This window comes from Vanacampus margaritifer, chromosome 16 (assembly GCF_051991255.1).
Source record: "Vanacampus margaritifer isolate UIUO_Vmar chromosome 16, RoL_Vmar_1.0, whole genome shotgun sequence".
Classification (NCBI taxonomy): domain Eukaryota; kingdom Metazoa; phylum Chordata; class Actinopteri; order Syngnathiformes; family Syngnathidae; genus Vanacampus; species Vanacampus margaritifer.
Genome location: NC_135447.1, coordinates 13,841,912 through 13,864,383, shown reverse-complemented (window position 1 = coordinate 13,864,383; position 22,472 = coordinate 13,841,912). Strand labels below are relative to the sequence as shown.

Genomic DNA, 22,472 nt, shown 5'->3' with positions numbered 1-22,472 from the left:
GTCCTTTCACTGGCATCTTCTCGTTTGTATGGTGAGCTAAACTGCTTGTTTCTTTCCTCGTAGAGTTTGAAGTCAACATTGTCATCGTGCTCCACGACGACCACCTGATCACAGAGAACTTCCCTCTGAAGCTGTGCAGGGTTTGAGCCGGGAGGAGTTTTGTATCGATGAATAAACAGTTGAAGAATCAAGGTTTGATTCATTTAATTTATAAAAAAAAAAAAACAGTCTTTGAAAGTGCAAGTTTTGCCCCTTTTCAAGTTTGAATGAAGCATTGAGGTCACTTATAACGCACTCTATGTACATGTTAGAAAGGTGAACTAGCAACTCCAGTCAAACTGTGAGTGATTCTTGTCCATGTCTGTAGCTTAGCTAGTCAACTTAATCCGGCACGTTTGGTTCGCAACTGAGATATGGCAGTTTGTGATAGTCGATTCATGTGAAATACATGATCGCTTCTTCTGATGGGATCAGCGACACGGATAGCAGCACAACATGGACGATAAGGGGCGCTTTGACCCATCTCTGGGGGCTTTCAGTTGGACCGCGAGATGCTTCATCACCACATCGTCAAAATGAGCCTCATCCAACGTCACGGCCTCCACCAGTTTATCCGGCGTGCCGAATTCGGCCAGCAGGTTTTTTACCACGGGTACGATCACATCCTCCACGTTGGCTAGCGTCTCGATGTTGTCGATGTGCCCCGGACTGATATCCTGCAAGGCCCTGGACGACAGATGCTGCAACACCAGCATCAAAGCGTCTGGCTTCAGAGACTTCTTGCACTTCCTGGGCAGGCGCTGGCCCAGCTGTGTGGTCAGCGTGAAGGCCAAAACCTCACTCAAGTCCTTCAAGGACAGAGGTTCCGAGTCGGAAGTCACTGACGTCGTCATGCGGCTTTCGCGAACTGTCGAGGAACGTTTTTTGCTGACATCTTTTGCAGCCTCGTTCGAACTCGTGTCTGCGGAAATGTCATCCTCCAAGTCGTCGTCGTCTGTGTTGAGCGCAGTGACGACCAGCTGGTTGATCTCGCCGACGGCGCCGGAGACTTCGTCGGCGTATGTCTCCCCTTCCTCCGTCTCCAGCCAGAGGAGCAGTTGCTGCAGGAACCTCCAGGCCGCGTCCTCCGTCATGGCGTACAAGACCTCGGGGGAGAACTTCTGCCCGCCATCCCAGTTCTTCTTCCCCTTGCGTCCCCATAACACCGAGTCCACAAAGGGCTTGTTGGAGCGGTTGGAGGGCACCTCGTACACCTCGCTTTGACAGGACATGATGTACTCATACAGCTGAGAGGTAAGTTCTTGAGAAAAGCCCCGCAGGTTCTCATCCATGTAGCGCTGGATTTTGGCGGCGCGGGCTTCCGGGTCCAGCTTGCTGAGGTCTTCAAACAACTTTCCCACCATTTCTTGGATGGCCTCGAAGTCGAACCTGGGATACTGCGACGGCCTGACGTGTAAGGTGCTTGACCTGAAGGAGCCTTTGGATTCCCCCCTCGGGGACTTTTGCTGATCTGGTTTGAGGCACACAAGACACCCTTCTTGGTTTTTAAAGACGCGTTTGAGTCCCCCCAACAGGCGTGCAAACTGCATGCGGGCAAACTTAAAGAAGCGCAACTTGCGCCGATTGATGTTGCCAGTCGGACTGGCTTTCTCTTGCGAATGAAAGAAATTCTTCACTTTGTTGGAAATGAGCTTCAGGTTGAGGTTGAAGCGGGTCAGTTTTTCCACGCGGTCCCCGGAGCCACTGGCAGGCTCCTGGATGATGCTTCTGGTTATGTCCTGCGCAGCCATCTTAGCGTTTTGCGTGAGCCCCGAGTCGGAGTCCACGCTCGCTATCTCGAAGTCTTCCTCGTCAGAGTTTTGGCTCACTTTCTCCACGTCGATGTGCGGAGCTATTGGCTTGGATTTCTCCCCCTTATTAGCGCGGGACCACTTTAAGAGGATTCCGCTCACGGCGTTCGTCATGTCGCCGGCTTTCATGTTAGAGCGGCCGCAAAGCACCACGCATGGCGTGCGAGCACGAGCGAACACCTGCCTCAAGTATTCGACAGCTTTACGGAAGATGGAGGCCAGGTTGCCCACGCTGGACATGGTTCCGCGGATGAAGAGGGTGGGGTCCGTCGGCCACTCGGTGGTCTTTTGAGCCACGGACAAGGCCGACGTCACCCGGTGCTTCACCTCCGACTCCACCAGTGTGGTAAGCTCCCCTGCGCCGTCGTACTTCTGCGGCGGGAGGTCCAGGGCGGCCGCAAACGTCTCGGTGATGCAATCGCTCAGATTCGGACTGCAACGGTCGATGGCCTTAATCACCTGCAGTGGTGGAAATGAATTTTTTAGGCACAGTATCCTGCAAAACTGAGTAACAACTTATTCACTGCTAGCCCAGTTGAAATGGATCTTAAGGACGTCTACAGCCGTCAATGGCAGTGAATTGGCAATCTGTCGTTCTGGTGAGCTCTATGCCCAAGAGGGTTAAGATAGTGCTGGAATATGATGGTTGCCAATGGCCACACAAAATATTTACATTTTGAGCACAATTGCAACTCACTTTTGTTGTGAGTATAAATATGACGAATCACTTTTAATTTTTATCAAATCCCTAAGTATGACTTGGCAGACCTTCAAAGAAACAAATGTTCCCTCTATTTATACCCGAGTACACTGTGAATACTCTTCCCACCAGTTCTGACCTGAGTCTGAGACTCTTGTTCACGCAGGTGGTCGCTGATGGCAGGCAGCAGGTGCCTCACCACGTCGGACGAGATCCTCTGGATCACGTCGCCGATTGTGTCGGCAATTATGGCCTTGGTCTCAGAGTCGGGGGTTCCCGCCACCAGCAGAGCCCACTGAGCTGCGGAGATCTGCTCGAAGCTGGATTTCACCAGCTCCAGGATGACTTCCTTCGGGAAAATTTCGCCCTCCATCTCGAGGTGGCTTGGACGCGATATCACGAGTCGAGCCGCGTCATCGATTTTGACAACGCCTGACGACAGATGACTGAAAAGTCAAAATTTCCGTGGAAAGGAGGTTTATGGAGTGGGGGTAGGGGGGTGGGGGAATCAAAGTTTTGTGAACTTGAGACTCAAATATTTGTTTTCATTTATTGTGACTGAGAGTCGAAAGTGGATTCTAAAGGGGGAAGAAAAGAACAGAAATAGTCATATTTGCGCAGAATAAAACCATAACTGTGATCATCTAATTTAATTGCTTTTTGCATTCGCATTTGAGATATTTTCTTTTATAGCTTAATTCCTGTAAAGTATACTGTGAGCTTTCTTATTGCAAGTTATTGTAAGAAGCAACTGAATACTTTAATTACCTCCAAAACCCACTTTTTATTAAAGACAAAGTCAGCAAGACCCACCAAGAAAGAAGCAAGTGAATGCCTGAAGGTGGGTTACTGTTAGCTTGCTATTAGCATTTCATCAATTCTATTAGTAGCCGAATAAGGGCAAGATGTGGGAAAAAAAAGGTAACAAAGTTGCTCTTGCTATGTTAGCATATCTACTGTTAGCGTCTCATCAGTTCTCATTAGAAATAGTACCCAAACACGTGTGAAAAGTAAAATATTTATTCATATGCCCTAGCACTTTGTTTGCTATCCACGTTTTAGATTGTTTTTAATGAAATTAGTACTACATTTAAAAAAAATTATACACATATATATATATATATATATATATATATATATATTTACAATTTCCATCCCTCATGTTATATATTGAAACATTTCACCATTTTCTACAGCATTTCAAGTCACTCTCCAAAAGTAATATTGATGCATTGTCTATAGCTTTACATTGATGCAACACTGCTTAATATTCATAAATTGAGTAGTGAATTAAATACGCATCAAATGTCGGTGGGACTCACCTGTGTAGCCAATAAACACAGCAATTATTTACAGGATTGTAGCAATTCAAATGGATGACAAATAAAAATAAGATATTTGTGTGACTCTTGCAGGAGCTGAGTAACAAGAGGACTTACAACACAGGAGCTAAAGTCGCGCACTCACATTCACAGTGTGACGTCACGGCGCTTCATGGGCAACCACAGGCGGACGTCGCACGCTCGCCAGTGACGTCATCTTTTGTACAAAGTTTGAAGGCCGACGCTGAACGTGTGTAGATTTTTGTGTGGACCCGAACCGGTGACGTCACAGCGCGCGGTCCGAGGCGACCCTAATGGAAGCGGAAAGTTCAAGGTGGACGCCATCTAGGATCTGGTAGGAAGACATTCATTCTCATATCCGCTGAACCTCGACTCGGTTAAAAATACAAATGAAGAACTACTACAAACATTGTAAACAAACAAATAGAATGTAGCTAGGTAGTTAAAACAACTGATATGTGCAGATTGTTATAGTAGTCAAACGACATTTCATCACATTTTGAAATCAAATTAACCCTCACAGATCAAATTACAAGTATCCAAAGTCCAATGCTTTTCAATGTGCTTTCACCTGGTTGACCGTCATTTTGACTTTTGACGTAAGGAATTTTCAATTTAAAATTGTTGTCCACTGTCAAAACAAAACAAGATGATAACATTTGTCCAATTCAACATGTCTTTTTTTCTTGTCTTTTTTTTTTTTTTGCCAATATGCACTTCGTAAGGTCTTGGGTGGGCACACCTTTCTCATTTTACACTGAATCTCAACAGTTAACGCAAAAGGCTTTTTGCTCTGACGAAGTGTCTACCCAGAGCTACAAAATGGTGGCTGAACGGACCGGCACGTGGACGACTTTGCCCTCAGCAGTTCATAATATGAAACGCAGTTTTCCTATTTGTAAGGCACAGCCAGTCAGCCACTTTCTGTTTGTTCCTTCAAGATTGACTTTTTGCATGTGTAATTATGTTTATGTAGTATCTATATTATCTCAAGTGAAAAGATGAGCCATGTTTTGGACTCTTGAGTGTTTATAGCAAATAGTTTCAAATGTTGTCACAACAAGAGTGTCAAGTCCACAACAAAAGGGAAAAGTAAAAGTTGGACAATGCTTTTTCTAGTCACTGCCTTAGAACTAACCACATTTCACTCTGTTACATAAAAAGTTTCAGTTACTTTATATCATAATTACAAATAAAATTATTAGCATGAGCTAAAAAATGTTGCCAAAACTAGTGACACAATTAGCATTAAAAAAAAAAAGACAGCTAACTGAAAATGTGTCCTTGTATTAAGTTTTACTTCTACATGCTGTTAGCTGGTTCTTTAGCTTAACATTTAGCATACAAGAACTTCTGCTACCAGCTAGCACATTTCCCTTTTTTTTTTTTTTTGCTACATGATATGCTAGCCTATTTAATCTGGTGTTTTGTCTTAGCATTTAGTTCATAAACTCTGCTGAGCAAATTTTATTCTGTTGCCAGTTATCTTGTTGTTCCCATTTTCATTAAATTTGAGTGTATTACAGGTAGTTTGTTTCCCATTTTCATGCTGTTACATGCTAGGCTAGGCGCATCTTGGCACCTGGTGCTTTAGCTTAGCATTTAGCATCTAACCACTGCTGAAACCTACCTCCACATTCTAATGTAGTCTTATCTTTTTAATATTTGGAAAATATTGCGTGCTTTGTTGCGTCCCTACAATGGAGCTGCTATTCAATTTACTTGTGGTACAATCACAGAAAAGCAATTCTGTTTCTGTTGCCAGTTAGTACGTTGTTTCGCTTTTCATTAACTTATGTGTAATACAAGGTAAATAAAGGTTAGGCAAAAACTCCACTAGCTACTCTTTCTTGTAGTCCTCCTCCAACTTCAGCTTTTCGGAATTGTTCAGGAATGTGGCGTCATTGCTGGCCTGAACTTTGTCAAAGAAGTTGAAGTCTGCCACGTATCTCCCGCTGGCCGTGCTAAAAATCACCGGCTTGAACTCATACCCCCACAGGATTTCATTGGGCACGTAAGACGTCCTGCTTTGACTCGTTGCCGCTGTCGACTCCATGGTGGAGTTGAGTGTCACCAGCAGTTCAAAGTCGCGGCTGAGCAGATTTTCTGCACTCAGCCCGGCCAAGGGGCTGTTCTCATCCAGGATGTGGTAGAAAGTGAGTGGTAGGATGAGGAACGGGCACTCGCTGCTGGAGTCCATTAAGAAGTCTACCGAAGTTTGGTGGACTTGGGTCTTCTCGCCCTCCTGGGTGACGTTGGCATGAAGGAGCTTGCCGGTGAGGTGGCACTGGATGAGCAGACTCTTACGCATGTTGGCGACTCGAATCATGAGGCATAGTTGCCCCTGACGACGACAGACCACCGCGCAGCGGCTGAACTTGATGGTCTCGGCTCGCTTCTTGGGCCGCGCCAGCTTGGCCAGGAAGGCCCCCGTGACGAAGATCTCAGCCAGGCCAGTGATGACCAGCTGGGCCACCAGCGTAAAGATGGCCAGCGGGCAGTCTTCGGTGATGTAACGAAAGCCGTAGCCGATGGTGGTCTGCGACTCTAGCGAGAAAAGGAAGGCGCCGGTGAAGGTTTTGACATTCTCCAGACAGACCGTGTGGTTGGAGCTGAGGTTGGCCTCGAAGTCGCCGTTGCCCATGCTGATGAAGTAGAAGAAGACGCCAAAGATCAACCACGTCATGATGAAGGTGGAGGCGAAGAGGGTGAGCTTGTAGCGCCACTTCATGTCCACCACTGTGGTCCAGATGTCGTGCAGGTACAACTTGACCATGCCCTCCACGTTGTTGATGCGCACGTTGTTGCGGCCGTCTTTGGACACGATACGCCGACGGACTTCTGCTTTCCTCACCGCCATCACACTGCGGGTTTAGACACGGTCTCGGGCTTTCGGGGCAAACTGCGGAAATAACACAAAAACTGCATTAGGAAACACTGACCAAATTTGTTTGATTCGTACTCAAGCTGTTGGTTTCAAACCGTCAAAACAAATCAAGAAGACAAATTTTTATGTGGCTCGGGCTGTTGCAGTTCCACTTTAGTCCTGTAGGGTTTCAAACCTGTTTCAAACTTGCATGTCACTGGCAAAACTTTTTTTTTTAACGAGTTATTGTTGTTGCAGTACCGCTTAAGTCCTGTAGTTTCAGTTTTTTTTCAAACTTGTCGACTCAAAACAAATAAAGAAATAAATACACTTAATGTCTCACAGGTGTGCTGGTAGCACATTTTAAACTTTTGCCAACTGTCAAAACAAATCAAAATGTCTTGCTGAACTGACTAAAAAGTGAGAAAGCATAAAAATGCGGCGTTAGCTGGAACATAAATATGTGCTGTAAAAGCTACTGTAGAGTTTGACCTGAGGAAATAGTCAATTAGTTCCAGCTGGAATGACTCAAGAGTTAAAAATTAAACTAGAAATAAACAATTGGAAAGCTTGTCTAGTTTTTTCATTATACTGTATTTGCCCCTCTACATATTTTAAACATCAAGAAACAACAACAAAGAAATAACTAATTTGAAAAATGTTCTGTTTGTAGGTTATGTAGAGAGCAAATGTTATTTCTCCGTTTTTATACAATAGAGTAATGTGAGTGCATTTTCTTGAAAAAAAACATTAAAATAATGAATCATAATTTTTTTTCTTCAAAATCATGCAGTCCTAATGTCAAACCGCCTCAATATAAATATGCTAATTCACTACAATATACTTTTCTTCCACATATTTATATATGATCAAACTGTACACAAAGGCTTGCTATAAACAATGCAGAAACCAAATGCATCGTAGTCACTATAATGCCTAAAAAATAGAATGAGGTCCGTCTTGGGCCAAAGATTGCAGTTTTTGGTTGAAAGTTAACTTTAGTGTCGTAAACCATTGAAGGAGAACATTGGTTGAGATGATTTGTGTCTTTTCTCACCTTGTGAACGCGTCTTTTTCTCTGGGTCCACCTCGTGTGTTAGGTCGCTCGTCCGTCAACATTTCTACTTGGTCGTCGTCCGAGGATCTTCTTTCTCCTCCTTTTGTCCCGCCTTGCCAGGTGAACTTTAGCACACTGTGGAAACGATCCAATAATTCCCCACCTCCTGCTTCTCCTCTCATGTACCTGTCCACCAGCAAGGGAAAAAAAAAAGCCCCTCCGGACAGGCGTGATGTTTTGTTTCTGCGTTTTTTGTTTTACGCTTGTTGTCGCTTTAAACACTAGCCCAGATTTACGCCAATCCCACTTTGAAGGTCACCAAGGAACTGATAAATAATGGTCCTGCAATTAAAAATGTAATTCCTAAAAGGTTTTTTAGGGTTAATGTCACATTTGGTCTTTTATTTGGCTTTTTTGCCGATTAGATAAACAGAGAGTGAATTAAGCAGCAAGAGTTTTGCAGCGTCACAGTATTTTTGTCATTGTCGTTACTTATTATCAAAGGACTAGCATGTTCATTTTGCTTCTTCTGTAGCTTTATTTTTTTTGCCATAGACAAGTGGTTTGGAGAAGATACACAAGAAGTTGAGTGAATTAAGCAGCAAAATTCCAGGAGTGTTGCAATACTTTTGTCAGAGTCATCACGTCGTTTCAAAAGATTGGCATGAGACTTTTACTATTTTCTTGATTTAATTATTATATATATTTTTTTACAATAATGCTTAGGGAAGAAGATACACAGGAAGTTGTGTTGAGGAACAAGATTTTAGCACCGTCCGAGTACTTGTCATAGTCACAGAGTGAAGTCTTTAACGCTTGTAAAGCAGTTAGGTTTTCTTTATTTTTACTTAGCTGATGGTTAATGCTAAAATGTTACTTAAAACATTCAAATGTTTTATGATAGCGACAGTTAAATTTGGCCCAGGGCCCAAAAAATAAAATTTCAGTTATTAAGAGGAAGAATTGTCAGAAATCTTTAAGAAAAAAAAGGAAAATAAAACAGATTGTGTTCAACCTGTCAATTGCATGTGGAAAAAAAACACTTGATCACATGTCACTTGTGCTCCTGTCATTCTACTTGATGACCTTGAATGGCAAGCTTTGTTATTAACCGCATTGTTATTGGCTGCATTCCTTCAGGTTATATACTACACAAAGATTTAACACTGAGCCGTTTCCGTGTTGCTTATCAAAGACAGGGATATTGGACTCCGCCTACTTTCAAATTAAATAGTCCACGTCTAAGTTCTGGCCTCCTTGTATTCAAGAAATGAAAGCCAAACTTAAATGAAGCTCATAACTACTTCACTTAATATACTGTACATTTGCTGAAAAATAATTTAGTTAATGTGATCTTAATTATGTTATGCTATTTAATATAGTTCATGTAACATTACATTTAATTTTCTTCAGGAACTTTTCTTGTTTTTATGAGTCACTTATGACACAGCCATAGATATCCATTTGCCCATGTTAAGAATACAGAATGCAACACAATTGTAAATGTTTAATCAACTAAATGATCACCAAACACTGGCAAAATACATTAACAGTTAATGTTACTTCAAAACAGATTTATTTACATCAAAAAGTTTAATGAGTATTTTTATGTTTGGCGGTAGGAGCATTCTTAAACGGTTGTCGCCCTCGGGTGGCCATATCAGAGATTGCACATTGCAGGTTTCACTGAGGTTGCGTGCTGGCGGCAGTGGCTTTGAGGATTCCCCGTAGCACCTTGTAGTTGCCCAGGGGCTGGTTCTCCTTGGGGGGGTAGCAGGGTCCCAGCTCGGTGGCATAAGCGTACGGGAAGCGCAGCACCCAAAGGCCGTCGGGGGGCAAGGCCAAATCCGTTTGCTCCGGGTGAAACACGGGATACGGTGGCGGACCGGGCTGCACCTGCAAAATACATTCATGCCATCAGAAGAACGTATACACAAATTTATGGATGTAAAAATGAAAAGCATTCATTTGCAAATTTGAGGATTCAACTCTAAATTGGGGATTTAAAAAACATTTTATAAGTTTACTTATCTTTAATTTTTAGAAATAAATAAAATGCCTGTTCCTCCAACTATTGTGGTGATATAAAAATTTGAATAATACTCCGTTTTTTTGTTTAGTACAATCATGCATCTCCGTTTTCTTTTCCTTTTATTGCTTGTATAAGCATTTATGTATTAATGCTTTTTTTTATCATTAATTTTTTATGTTCATGCTTTTTCATGTACAAATGATCTTTAAAAATGTATATATATATATATATATTTTTTTTTTTAATACTAAATTTGGAAATATTTACCTTTTAAGATCATTTTAAACGAAAAGATTTTACAAACAAAATGTAATAATACAAATTAAAGATGAAAAATAAATTTATAAAATGGAAAAAAAATTTGGCGGAGGCTTTTTTTGGTCATTTTAATTTTCTTTGCAGCGAATATACACGTTTTATTTTAAAAGAAAAATTGTAGAGATGTTTTAGTATTTAGATAAAAAATATTAACATTACAAATTTTGGTGACGCATGCTTTTAATTTCTATTTAGGAACTCTAAACCCAATTGCAGATGCGTGCTTTTATTGGCGGCGGTGCGAGCGTGTACCTGCGGGTTGAGGGTGACTTCAAGTGGGGCCTCGGGCACCACGATAAAAAGCCGCATGAGCTGCGCGAAGTGAGGCTTGACCCCTCGTCCCTGTGAGGGCGATGGCACGTAGAGCGGCATGTCACCGTTGAGCACCCTGCCGGCGGGCTCCTTGGCACCGCCCGGTCCCAGCACCTTGACGATCTTGTCGGGCCCCGAGCCGATGAAGCGCCGCCCTCGGCCGTCCTCGTACTCGAAGCCCACGTAGGCCCGCGCCGTGTCATCACGCCGCCGGCTCCTCCCCAAACCGCCTGCACCCCCCCTCTTTCCCACCAGCGTCTTGTTGGGGGCCGGCCATGAGGATGCGCCTCCGTCCAGGGCCTCGGCCGGGTCGTCCTCGGAACGGGAGCGGATCATCAAGTCCCACGGGAGCAGGAAAGAGGCGCCGGGGAGGAAGCCAGGCTGGTCCAGCCCTGTGTGGCAGTTGTACGACTTAGCCGGGCCCAATTTCACCAGGGACCAGCTGGAGAATTTGGGCAGCAGGCCCTTGGGGCAGCCCGAGTGCATCATTCCTGGGAGGTACTCCACGGTGGAGGGCTGCCGGTCGGCCAGGCTGGGACGTTTTTGCTGCACTTGGCCGTCAGCGGCGGCTGCGGTCGAGTCGCCGTCCCCGTAAGGACCCAAGCTGTCGGTGGACTGGCCCAGGCTGAGCGCCAGGCTCAAGCTAGTGTCGCCGGGCGTGTGGCCATGGGCGGCGCCGGGCTCCTTCAGCCGGTCGGCGTCTGCATTGGAAGGGGGGTGCGGCGTCTGGTTGCTGGCTGGGGCCGGGTCGGGAGTGCTCGGCTGAAAGATCGGGAAGTTGATTCGCTCCAGCTTCCCGCAGCATTTGTCCTCCATGGCCTGCACGACCACAACAACAACACGGGTAAGCTCTCCACATTATTGTTTTTACAACTTCACATTCAAATTTTGTGAATAATAATAAATAAATAAATAAACTATACAATTTTTGTATGAAAATAAACATGTCCAAATGTTGGGACTATGTGTTCTTTACGAAATCTATTGTTTTGTTTTTGTTTTCATTATATGAAACTAAAAAGTATGTGTCGACCATTTTTGTTTTTGGCTATTATTGAATTATTATGATTTCACAAAATTTGGGAAAACTTTTGTTTTTTCTCCCAAATATTTTTTACGAGTGTAAAAATTCAGAAACTTTAGTTTTACCTAAAGAAATGAAAAAACATAACTAAAGCTGTAGACAGTTTTTTCCTTGAAAACTAAAATATTTATCAACAAAAAAAACCCAGACATGCATACTTTAAGTGGGCCAGCAACCTTATGTGACATCTCGAAGTTGGCGATTGCATACCTGGTAAAAATCATAGTTTGCAGCTTGTATGTCAAAGGGGTCCTCTCGGGGGGCCTGCTTCCTTCCGCAGTTGCAGGAGCTGGTGGATCGCCCCCTGCTGTTGTGGTTGAGAATGGGCGGGTTGTGATCCACGTCTGTTTTCTCTCCTAGCAAAAAAAAAAAAACTGGAGTTGAAAGTCACCAACTGGATTCATCTCAAGTAGCCCATAAACGTACATGCAGTTCCACTCCAGTGCTCTAGGTGGCTGCCATTCGCTTTAAGAGTCGGTGCCAACTTTTTGCACTCTGCTGAATGTAGCCCCAATGCACGCAGACCTTAAGCATTTATGTTCTACTTTTCACACACAAAAAATCACATTTGAATCTGCATTTTTTGTTTGTTTGAGTTCCTGTTAACTATCTTAAAAAAATAATAATTAAAAGCCTTGTGCTTACCCGCCTGCGGCAGAAGGTGAAACTTGTGAACGCAGTGCTGGTCAGAGAGGCTGCGCTCCTCGCACAGCTGGTGCCCGTTGCTCCAGAACTTGTAGCAGTCCTCGTGGACCTGCAGGGCGTAGCGCTGGAAAGCCACGCCACGCGCGTGCTGGCTGTAGACGCGCAGCGCCTGCGCCAGCTGGTTCTTGTGCACGGCCGTGGTGTAGTTATGCGGCAGGTTGGCCTGGTACGCGCTGTGTGCCAGCGGCAGCGCCTTCTGGCACCGGTTCTCCGAGAACTTGGCATCTGCGTCCAGGAAGCCGTCCAGCACCTTCAGCTGGGCCTGAACCTTGGCCGCCAGCTCGGCCGCCTCATCCTCGCCACCGCCCGCTAATGCATGGTGGAGTTTCAACGCCACCTGGGCCAGAAAAAAAGGTTTTCAATTGCGTTGTAAAGGTTAACTCCCTCGAACCCCCAAAAAAATAATCTGACCTGTGCCCACTTGGAGTAGGATGGTAGCTCAAAGTGGCATGGCTGCGGGTTCCGTCCCACGCTGTCATCGAAGCCTTTCTTGGTCAGAACCAATTCCACGTGCTGCCACAGGAACTCCTTCAAGGTGCAGTCGGCCAGTGCCATACCCGCTGCTACCGCCGCACCCAACTGCTCCGCCATGCCCTGCCGAGCCGAGCGGCGCATCTGTTGGTAACGCCGCGGGCCAGACACCAGCACGCCTGAGTCCTGCTCGCACAAGACGCAGTTGGAGCGCAACTGACCCAGCAGGACGCCCACTGGGTCTTCATCGGAGGCGGGCAGCACATAGACAAAGGCCTGGTTGGCGGGCACGGTGAACAGACAGTTGCTGCTCTGGTTGGTCAGTACACGACTTTTACGGAAAATGCGGTAGATCTGGTCCTCCAGAGCGTGCTGCAGGCGCCGTCGGGGCGAGTGCTTCTTGGGTTTGTCCGAGTGGACGCCTGACTCGGAGCCGTTGGGGACCTGGAAAAGGAACCCATACAGAAACTTTTTTTTTTATGTCAAGAAAAGCAAAAAGCAACCGTTGTAACGTGTGGGGTGACCTGAAGGGAGCAGGGCTTAACCTATGCAAAAAAAAAAAAAAAAAACGAAAAAAAGATGGTGTGTAGTGTGTATGTAAATGATGGACCTTGAGCGTTCCGCTCATCTGGAAGACGAAGAGGAGCCGAGGTGGGCACGGCCGACAGTTGACCTTCCATTCCTTGGACACCGGGCAGTCCTTGACGGCGGCCCGGATAAGGGGCAGCGCCTTCTGCCTCAGGGCGTCCAGGGCTCTGAAGAGCCGGTCGTAGGTCACGTCAAACGTGTGGTTGGGGTGAACGAGCAGCAGAACGTGACACACCGAGAACAAATAGAGCAGGCGCAGGCAGTGCTGCCGCTCCAGCCCCTTCCAAAAGTCGTGGGCGTCGGCATGACCGCTACCAGCGCTCTGGGACAGGCAGGCCCGCAGTAGCTGGCGGCCGTCGCACACGGAGTTGAGCAGCAGGTACAAGACGCGGCTGTCCGGGTTGTACAGCGCTTGGATACCGCCGTCACCCCCGTCGTCCGCTCCGCCAAACGCGGAGAAGACATGTTTGTCCGCCAGGGTGTTGACGAGGAACTCCTTGAGTGTGCCCAGCTGCATGCTGCTTTTGCCGAAGATGCCCACCACGCACAGGCCCTCGTCCCGGTGCTCGGCATCCTCCAAAACGGCCGCTCGAAGAAGCGCCTCCATGCTCACGGGGACGGCCATGTTGGCTTCCTTCGTCTTCTTTTGGACCGAAAAAAAGGGGGAATCAAAATAGTGACGTACCAACACTACTTCGCGGTTCTCTAACTAAACTGTCCGCCTGGACACAAAGGACATAAAAACGTAAATTTTCCTACTTGCGTAAATTCACTTCATAGTCAATGTAATATTATTTTTACAATAAATTTCGACGTATAAAACCACTAAACGGATTTTGCAAAATCAATAAAATGCCATCAACAATCATAGAAATTGCATTGTCTTAATTTGTGAGGCTAAAAAAAGAACAAACGTTTTTTTAATTACTGTTCTGGACCAAAAGGTATACAGACTGGCAGGTTGCTGTTCTTTTAAGGCCATTGGTGAGGAAAAAAATATTACATTGTTGTGAAATGAGATTATAGAACACGGACCGACACAAATTCACTTTAAAAAAATTATGTCATATTCATGTTATAATTGATTTTACTATTGCTTAGCTTGATATATATTACTTGTTGTATATTCGGTGTGTTCGTGAACAAGTATTAAAAAAAAAAAAGCCCAAGAATGGCTGCTGTGCGTGCGCGTTCACGTCTTGCGTGCTACGTCATCCGTGACGTCAACGTCCTTCCAATCCGACGAAATCCCAGCTAGCGGGCGCGCTCCCACTCGGCGGTGAATGGGGGCAGTCCAACACTTAGCGAAATTAGTCCGCTAGCACCTCCCTTGTCTCTTCGGTCCGCACGCCGGTAGTTTACCCCTTCACCCTCCGCCACCGCCACCCGGCACCAGCTAGCTCGGAAGCTCGCCCCCTAAGAACAAAAGTCTCCCGTCGAGTTCGGGCCAGCGTGTCGCCGCGAGTCTTCCCAGCCGAGCGAAGCGAAGCGACGGGCGGAGCTGCGAGTGCGAGCGTGTCCAGGAATGAGCAATGATGGCCGGCTGTGCAGCAGAGGAGAAAACCTTCCGACGGTTCTTGGAGCTCTTTCTCCGCGAAATGAGCCCTCCTCTGCAGGACAGCGACCCGCTGCCCTTACGCCCCTTGACGGACCTTGTGTGCGAGGACGAAGTGGAGGGGGAATGCCTCGATTTGTGTATGCAGCACCTCTACAAATAGTTAAGTGGATACTTTTCTGCTATAAATTATGCGCATGTTGCTCGATTTTAGGGTGAAGCTGCGAGAAAGGGGGGCTCGGTCTGGTTCACACGCCCGTTAACCTCACAACCACGCGCGCTGGGTGTGTCCAAAAAATAAAAAGAAACGAGTTGCATAATTTTAATAAAATTATATTTGCTTTTAGTTGCATACTTTATTCACAGCCGTACTGCAGAGCACTTGAGAAAAAATCCCCCAAATCCAAAGGTGAACCCCCGATTTTGCGTAACATGCCGACGTCATCATTACATAGGAGGTTGGGAGGAAGACCATCTTCTTCTCACAGGCTAAAAATAACCCTACCGGCTCTGTTATTTGCCTCCATTTGACAAATTCCTGACAGGAAAAATGCAACACAAGACGCATTCAAGAGGATGATGCACTTCTTACATAATGTAGTTAGTGTGCAGTTCGAACTGGATTAGATGTGTGTGTGTGTGTGTGTGTGTGTGTGTGTGTGTGTGCGTGTGTGTGTGTGTGTGTGTGTGTGTGTGTGTGTGTGTGTGAGCATACTTGGCAGAAATGGCCAAAAAGAAAAAATGAGATGCTGGCCTGGTTTAGAATCCAAAATAGGTGCAGAAAGAAGTGTGCTGGCAAGGGAAGCACTCATCTAGGGCACCCGCGCTGCACTCGTGTCTGGAAAGGAGTGTGCTTTTCGTTTTTTTTTTTTTTTTAAACACACCGTGGGCGTGTGGGGGTGCTCTGAGGTACTCCAGTGGTGTTGGAGAGCATCTGTGACAGGCCTTAATAATGAAACTCGCGGAGAACAAGGGGGGTGTTTTGCAACATGCAAATCCACCATCCATTGATTTTCTATTGCAGTTGTCCTTGTTAGGATCGCGCCTAAGATGGAGTCTGTCCCAGATTAATTTTGGGCGAGAGAAGCGGGATCACCCTGGACTGGTCTCTAGTCAATTGAGGCACATTTATGGAGAAACTACAAAGGATGCTGTGAGAATTAGTTGACAGTTTGGTGAGTTGAGAGAAGTAACACCGCAGTCAGTCGGACGGACGTGCGAAATTGTCTGTTACATGATTTGGATTTTGACAGTTTGGGGTGTTTTTGAGTTTGTTGAACCAAACTGGATGCAACCTGCTGAAGCTGTTTGAGTTCATTTGAAACTTTTCACTTTAAGCACAACATGAACATTATCTGTAGGATTTGTCAACAAAATATTAATTTCATTCTGCAAACTTACTTGTCCCCAGACACTTGAATGCAACAGGATTCATTGGTTGGGTGAAATTTGATTTCTCGTAACCTGAAGCAAGAAAATAGACACCTCCCTCAAATAACCGAGCATCCTTTTCCCCCAAATACTGTCCATCCTTTTGATAGACACCATACCTCAATTAGTCCCTCTTTTCCACTTAATAATATACTGTAAATGCCCCTCTCAAATAAGGCTTCCATTTCGCTATAATAAAAAATGGTAGTAACTAAATGCCATCTCTTGCAGTTCATAGACACTTTTATTTACACAAGTGTTAGCTGCTGATATTAACTCCGTCGCTAACCAAAACGACAGCACCTGAGCCGAGATCGGAGCCCAACACCTCTTGACCATGAGGCAGATGTGCCAACCCCTACCACACTGCGCTCAAGTCAAGTTTCCGTTTCTCAACCATCTTGTAATCTGCAGTAACATCCTTTTTCCCGTCCAGGCTATCACGTAAGTGTTTGCCTTTGACATTGTGTGGAAGAGGCACTAAAGGTTGGCCGTTTCCTTCCTGATGAGCGCTGCGTTGTTATTGTGTCAAAACCCTATGCACAACTCCACCCTCTTCGCTTCCTCCGCCAGGGTGACGACAGCCCAAACAGGCGGAGGGGGGACTTCCTTTTCCTGCTCCTGCAGTCATTCGTCACAAATACTGTTGTTGTTTTATTATTATTATTTTTTAAATAGTGTTTAATTTGATTCAATCAATCCCCTTGCGTTATTGAACTAGTCACAAAGAGTTGCACAACTTGCTCTTCTCTAAAAAGAGCTGAATGGCAAAATTCACAATTTTTTTCCCCCACGTCCGCTTATATTGCTTTCTGTGACTCTTCCAGTCTCTTTGTATCTCTATTGCAAACTGCTGATGAAACTATAAGCCCCTGACAACAGAATTTTGTGGGTGAAGCGGCAGTAAAACAGGCTAAAATGCAGATGTCAGGAACTTTTTGTGCCATCAGCAGGTTGCAACAGAGACAAAGACAAGAGTGGAAGAGTCACAGAAAGGTTCATCTGTTGGGGATTTTGCCATTCAGTTATAAAATAGAATACATCTGCAAAAAGTAATAAAACATCCAACGTGAAGGTCAAAAGCTTTACGGTAGTTAAAACAAAGTTCACCTGAAAAGGTTATAGTACCTTTTAAGTTTTCATTCTGAAATGTCACCTACAAGCCCAATATACCATTTTTGTGTATCGTGAATTTTCTTTTGCCCGGTCTTCTCCTGGTCTTTTGTTTGGGTAAACAAAAGTGGAAAAATCTTTGCCTTTTGGCTGAGCTGTCATTTGTTTGGCGGGGGAAACCCTGATGTCAGCGAGTCTCCTAAAAGCAGTTCTGGCTCAAGTGCTGGACTCGGCCCAGTCTGGCTTTTCGAAATGGCTTCCCACCAAATTCCTCCGGTTTGCCGTCTAAGCTCAATCTGGGGGAAACATCACTGACACTCATTATCTTTTTTTTTTCTCCTCTATGTCTGAGTTAACACATTTTTGACTGTCTGATGTCTGAAGTGTTTTAAAAGTGGTCCACGTGAAGTTGATAATCAAATTAAAACAGTTGTGTTGTACAGAATAGTGCCCGGTGGCATTTGTTTACTCAACTGCAGATAGAGGAGGCATAAATCATAACTAGGCTAAAACATTTTATTATAATATTATAACTGTTATCAGTTCATTACCATTTTAAAGTTAAGCAAGTAGTTGATTTACAAATCATTATAAAGTGCAAAACACAAAAGTGAACCGAAACACTAACGTAAAAGCGCCTCGGCCAACTGAGGTGTCAGCGTTCAGCAGCGCGCTGGAAGGAAGCCACCAAACAACACGCATGCCAATATGTCTGCTTTGACACAACCTTGCATCTCGGACAATAGTTGCCATGCCAACTGCCCAGGCTCCCCCACGGGAAAAGCAATTATAGGTCAGCTGAGCACCTCGCTAATGTGCTGTATGTAAACTTTTATGCGAGTCGTGAGTTACACATTTTGTGCTTCTGCTTTTTTTATTTGGTTTGGCTTGTTTCTGCTTTTTAAAAAAAAAAAATATATATATATTTTTTTTTTTTACTTCTCCTTAACCATTCAATGAAATTACTTCATTGGTACCACTTTTCCGACTGAGTATGATTACTTACATTTGAGTACCAGTTTTTTTTCCTGGCTCAAATTGAGGCAGAGGTGGTATCACCCTGACTATGATGGTTGACTACCGATACCAGGTATCGTATTGGTGCCAATACCAGTATTTTAAGGTATCGGTACTCGCTGCGGTGACCGATACTATTATGAGCCGCCCTCCTGCAGCCATTTTACGATCAAAGGCTAGAAATGAGAAATTGAATGAATTCAAAATTGCCATAATTTTTTGCCATTTTTCAAACTACAATAATAAAAAATCATCCACTAGTAAATTGTATCATATTAAATTGTAAATATAGTTCAGCGTTGTTGTAAAACACTATTATGTTTATTGTATATACTGTGTTTTTATGACTTTGACTCTGCCTCGCAACCAGGAAATGGGCGTGTGCAACGGTTGCTCCATGATCTATTTCTTTTGTGGTACATTAAAGTAAAAAAAGAAAAAGAAAAAGAGCTGTTTCTTCTTTTGTTGTTGCTTCAGGTCTTTCTGGTGCATTGCTGTTGATATAGCGCCTCCATAAGGGCGCAAAATGCGTTGCTGCCCTAGTTCAATCAACACAGCTGGAGCGCTGTGTTGAGCAATATCAGTGGCTTAGGCTGGAAATGGCAAGCAAATTAGGTGGAGGGGGCCACCTCTGAATTTTGTACTCAGGAAAAACCCTGACAATACTAAATATGGATGTTTGATAATGCCATTATATCTTGCAATTGTTGTGAAAATAATTTATCAAATATTGTTCAAAAACCCAAACTCTACTTAAACATGGCAAAAATAAATAAATCACTCAAATATAATACTTGTCATTACGGACTTTTTAACGTCCAACTGCATCATTTATTTACAAAAAGGTGGGACTGTTAATGTAAACAGTTTTGACTGGGCTATGTTGTTTAAACATATTGCTAAAATAAAATGTTGACCAAATGCTACAAACATAAGCATTTTCCCCCATAATGCCATGGGGTAATGCTACAGTTTTTCTTATTCCCTACCTTATTTACTGTAACATGAATGTCTGTCTGCATCCCCTTTTTAACTTCCCATGAAAACTTACCCGAAACGTTCCGTGAATTACCTAGAAATTTCTCCTCCCTGTTTTGAGTCTACTTGCCATCTTTTCAGTGATCTCCCTTCGCTGTCCGCTTCATCGTCTTTCCCTCGTAACCTCGTGGGGCTTCTTCAGCCTCATGCGTGAAAACGTTTTTGGCACGACCATCTGCAGCTGCCCAAGCAGACTTGACGGCCCCACGTTCGGCCTACGTGGACGTCTAACGGCTAGCTAGCGCTGCGAGTCGGAGGCAGCAGGTCCGGTGATTCATCCGACGTGTCATTCGTTTGTCTCTGGGCTGAACAGCTAATAATAGTTCTGCGAGAGGAAAGTTCAACGGTTCAATGGATGCGGAGGCCGGCTGATGGATGTTGTTGTTTTTACGATGAGTTTATGTATGTGTCTTGAAATGCCTCTTAGCTTCTACAGTCAAGCCCTGTTTATCGAAAGGGATACGTTACAGAAAGTCTGCAATATAGAGACCGTTTTGGAATACTTTTACCCTCTCCCCTTACTTTATTATAAGTCATACATAAAACAAAAGAGAATTACACATTGTTTATTTAAAAAGCAAAATCTTAAACCAAACCTAACAAAATTCTCAAAGCTTAAACCTGTGGGTGGTATTTTATTTTGAAATAGCCTAGTCAGAACCATCAAAAAGCCCAAAACCGGTCACAAAACCACCCACGGGTTTTAATGCTAAGATATCCAAACTATATTATTTTCAAATGTTTGGACACTTAACTTACTCTATGAAACTTTTCTTTTTTTTTTATCATTAGAATATTGCTACATTGCATAAAATTTGTGCTCTTCGCCACTTTTTGAAGTAACATCCGAGCAAAAATTAGCTTTAAGCCTTCCTAGTTAGCTTTCCTAGCATAGACGCGTAGCTGCTTGCAAACGTTTATCTCAAGACAGCATAATATTAACGTTATGTTGAATTTGTCGATGAATGATAGCTAGGCTAGGTGTGCCTCCACTAGCAAGAACGCGTTATAGCGGGAGAACACTAATCCGTTTGATCTTGTCTGGAGCTGTGAGTCCCATGTGAAAAAGAAGATGATGCACTCTCCTCACCCTAAAGCGTTGTTTTCTTTTTGGCTGCTGATGCCTTGTGAATAAAACTCTGGTTTATATCCAAACGCAACACTACATTGCAACAGCAAGAAATCGTGCGTGTGAGACTGTGTGGTTTATTGTGCGTGACTTTTGGGACTGTTACGCAAGACGTAGTAGTAAGTCGGAGAGAAACTATGAAAACAATGAAGAGGATGATGTACTATAGCTTGACAATATGTGATCAGTGTGTAACACCTGTGTTAAAGCAGTTTCATTCAGTGTGAAATCTGGGTCTGTTCCTATAAATAGAATCTAGTAGTTAACGTAGGTTAATTCTACAGTGGAGCCTTCATTTTCATATGGACTAGTTTTTATGTTTTTTTTTTTTTTCCTCAAAATTTCCCAGAATCGATGCACGTTCTTCCAAAGCATTCCGTAAATTGTGTCTAAAGGCGTCAACAGAAATAGGAGTGTTCCACGATGCCAGCTGTTAAAACATCCTGTCAAAAGTCAGATCTTCAAAATCAAAGCTTGTAGTTTAATAGTGCACCAGGTGGCCCAAAATTGTGCTATTAAAAATGCTTGGTCAAAAGCAACCCAATTTGGGCCAAAAATTGGACCGACCCACTAACTTGGGTCAATGTTACTCAACTTTGTGTTATTTAAAGCAACCCATTTTGGGGTGTTTTGTCCCAAAAATTGGTAGTTCTGTACAAAATAACCCAAAGTTGAGTAAAATTGGCCCATGTTACTGGTTTGGTCCAATTTTTTTGACCCAGCGGTTTTAAGGGTGTGGTGAACAGTGAAGTAGTTTTAGCTTGATTACTAAATGTGCCATGTAGGACAAATAATGTAGTGCAATTGTTTTTATATTTATACTTTTATTTTGTAGGCCTCATTTTTGACAGGATGTTATTAGGGGTGGGAACCTCTGGGTACCTAACGATATGCGATACAAGGCTCACGATAACGATTATCTCAAGATATGACGATACCGCGATTATGGATAGATTATTGGTCAGGTAATAAATTCACGATAATCCACAATAAAACTACTTAAGACATAAATAGATGTTTTTTCAATGAGAATTTTTTATCTTTTTGTACCATCACTGAAACAAAATATTAAAACTGGTGTCTTCTTCACAGTGAGTACTTAAGTGTATTCTTTTTTTTAAACAAATACAAATGTCTTCTTAACAGAGACCACTTTCTGTGAACAAATTTGTGTCTTTCTTAAACACTATTTTCATGCAACATATCAGTCAATCACATAGTGAATTGTTTCATTTTATAAACTCTGACGATTTTTTGGTGTAACATTGCAAAAGAAAATAAATAAAATTACTTAAATATTAAATCCAATTGAATCAATATTGATATTCTTCAGAAATTATGTGCTTCAAAAAGTCGAATCATAAAATATGTTTTCAAATGTTACGTATGCAAAACTGAGTCAGTCGCTGGACAGATAATAAATGTCTTACACAAGTAAAAGTAAGATCATGAGTCTTCTTCGCCTGAAGTCTGCCATACATTTCCCCACAGGCGCTCCCCCTAGCGGCCTGCCAAGTAATTCCTTGGCAGTTTTGCCAAGCAGACCTGGAGGCATGTTAATAAAAACTTATTGTTCCAATTTGTGGCAATTTGGAACAGATTAATTGGATTAGCATTATTTCCCTTGGGAAATATTGCTTTGGATTTTGTACCATTCGGAGTAAGTCAGACTTTATGGAACGGATTTGCCACAAAAATCGAGGTTCGACTGTACTTTCATTCTGAAATGTCACCCGATCGAAAGCCGAACTTTTTGGCATATGTGCCTTTGCTTGATAAAGGTTACGGAAACACAGGTCTAACGAACTGCTATCTCTTTAAAAAACAAACAAACATATATACCCGTAGGAAGATGTGAACACA

At 43.7% G+C, this 22,472-nt stretch overlaps 5 protein-coding genes across 5 annotated transcripts in view; 2 read left to right on the top strand and 3 right to left on the bottom strand.

Annotated features, from left to right (window-relative positions):
- The window catches only part of vps26c (VPS26 endosomal protein sorting factor C), a 4,641-nt gene extending 4,450 nt beyond the window's left edge, over positions 1-191 (top strand). The window contains exon 8 of the mRNA XM_077547276.1: positions 64-191. Within this exon, the coding sequence (XP_077403402.1) occupies positions 64-146 (83 nt within the window). The 3' untranslated portion in view covers positions 147-191. The remainder of the gene's footprint in view (positions 1-63) is intronic.
- Positions 1-3,348, bottom strand: part of LOC144036560 (uncharacterized) — a 3,737-nt gene extending 389 nt beyond the window's left edge. Inside the window, exons 1-2 of the mRNA XM_077547274.1 lie at positions 2,690-3,348; positions 1-2,309 (exon numbers count right to left, since the gene is read on the bottom strand). The exon at positions 1-2,309 is cut by the window's left edge and continues 389 nt beyond it. Coding sequence (XP_077403400.1) covers positions 471-2,309; positions 2,690-2,923 — 2,073 coding nt within the window. The 5' untranslated portion in view covers positions 2,924-3,348 and the 3' untranslated portion in view covers positions 1-470. The remainder of the gene's footprint in view (positions 2,310-2,689) is intronic.
- A 202-nt stretch (positions 3,349-3,550) lies between these two features.
- kcnj15 (potassium inwardly rectifying channel subfamily J member 15) lies at positions 3,551-7,908 on the bottom strand. Its single transcript, XM_077547275.1, has 2 exons — positions 7,817-7,908; positions 3,551-6,795 (listed from the first exon to the last, which is right to left on the bottom strand). The coding sequence occupies exon 2, from the start codon at positions 6,751-6,753 to the stop codon at positions 5,734-5,736; it is 1,020 nt and encodes a 339-aa protein (XP_077403401.1). The 5' UTR covers positions 6,754-6,795; positions 7,817-7,908; the 3' UTR covers positions 3,551-5,733.
- Positions 7,909-9,309: 1,401 nt separating this feature from the next.
- Positions 9,310-14,657, bottom strand: smg8 (SMG8 nonsense mediated mRNA decay factor). Its single transcript, XM_077546120.1, has 6 exons — positions 13,349-14,657; positions 12,679-13,182; positions 12,208-12,604; positions 11,773-11,918; positions 10,419-11,297; positions 9,310-9,712 (listed from the first exon to the last, which is right to left on the bottom strand). The coding sequence occupies exons 1-6, from the start codon at positions 13,949-13,951 to the stop codon at positions 9,500-9,502; spliced, it is 2,742 nt and encodes a 913-aa protein (XP_077402246.1). The 5' UTR covers positions 13,952-14,657; the 3' UTR covers positions 9,310-9,499.
- Positions 14,578-22,472, top strand: part of ppm1e (protein phosphatase, Mg2+/Mn2+ dependent, 1E) — a 30,116-nt gene continuing 22,221 nt past the window's right edge. Inside the window, exon 1 of the mRNA XM_077546121.1 lies at positions 14,578-15,043. Within this exon, the coding sequence (XP_077402247.1) occupies positions 14,859-15,043 (185 nt within the window). The 5' untranslated portion in view covers positions 14,578-14,858. The remainder of the gene's footprint in view (positions 15,044-22,472) is intronic.

Bases quoted from the DNA above. Each gene is read 5' to 3' on its own strand.
- kcnj15 (XM_077547275.1), bottom strand. From the start codon at position 6,753: ATGGCGGTGAGGAAAGCAGAAGTCCGTCGGCGTATCGTGTCCAAAGAC.
- smg8 (XM_077546120.1), bottom strand. From the start codon at position 13,951: ATGGCCGTCCCCGTGAGCATGGAGGCGCTTCTTCGAGCGGCCGTTTTG. The intron at 13,183-13,348 runs GTCCATCATTTA...TTCCTTTTCCAG, and splicing joins AGATGAGCGGAACGCTCAAG to GTCCCCAACGGCTCCGAGTC. The intron at 9,713-10,418 runs GTACACGCTCGC...TGTATTTTGCAG, and splicing joins AAGTCACCCTCAACCCGCAG to GTGCAGCCCGGTCCGCCACC.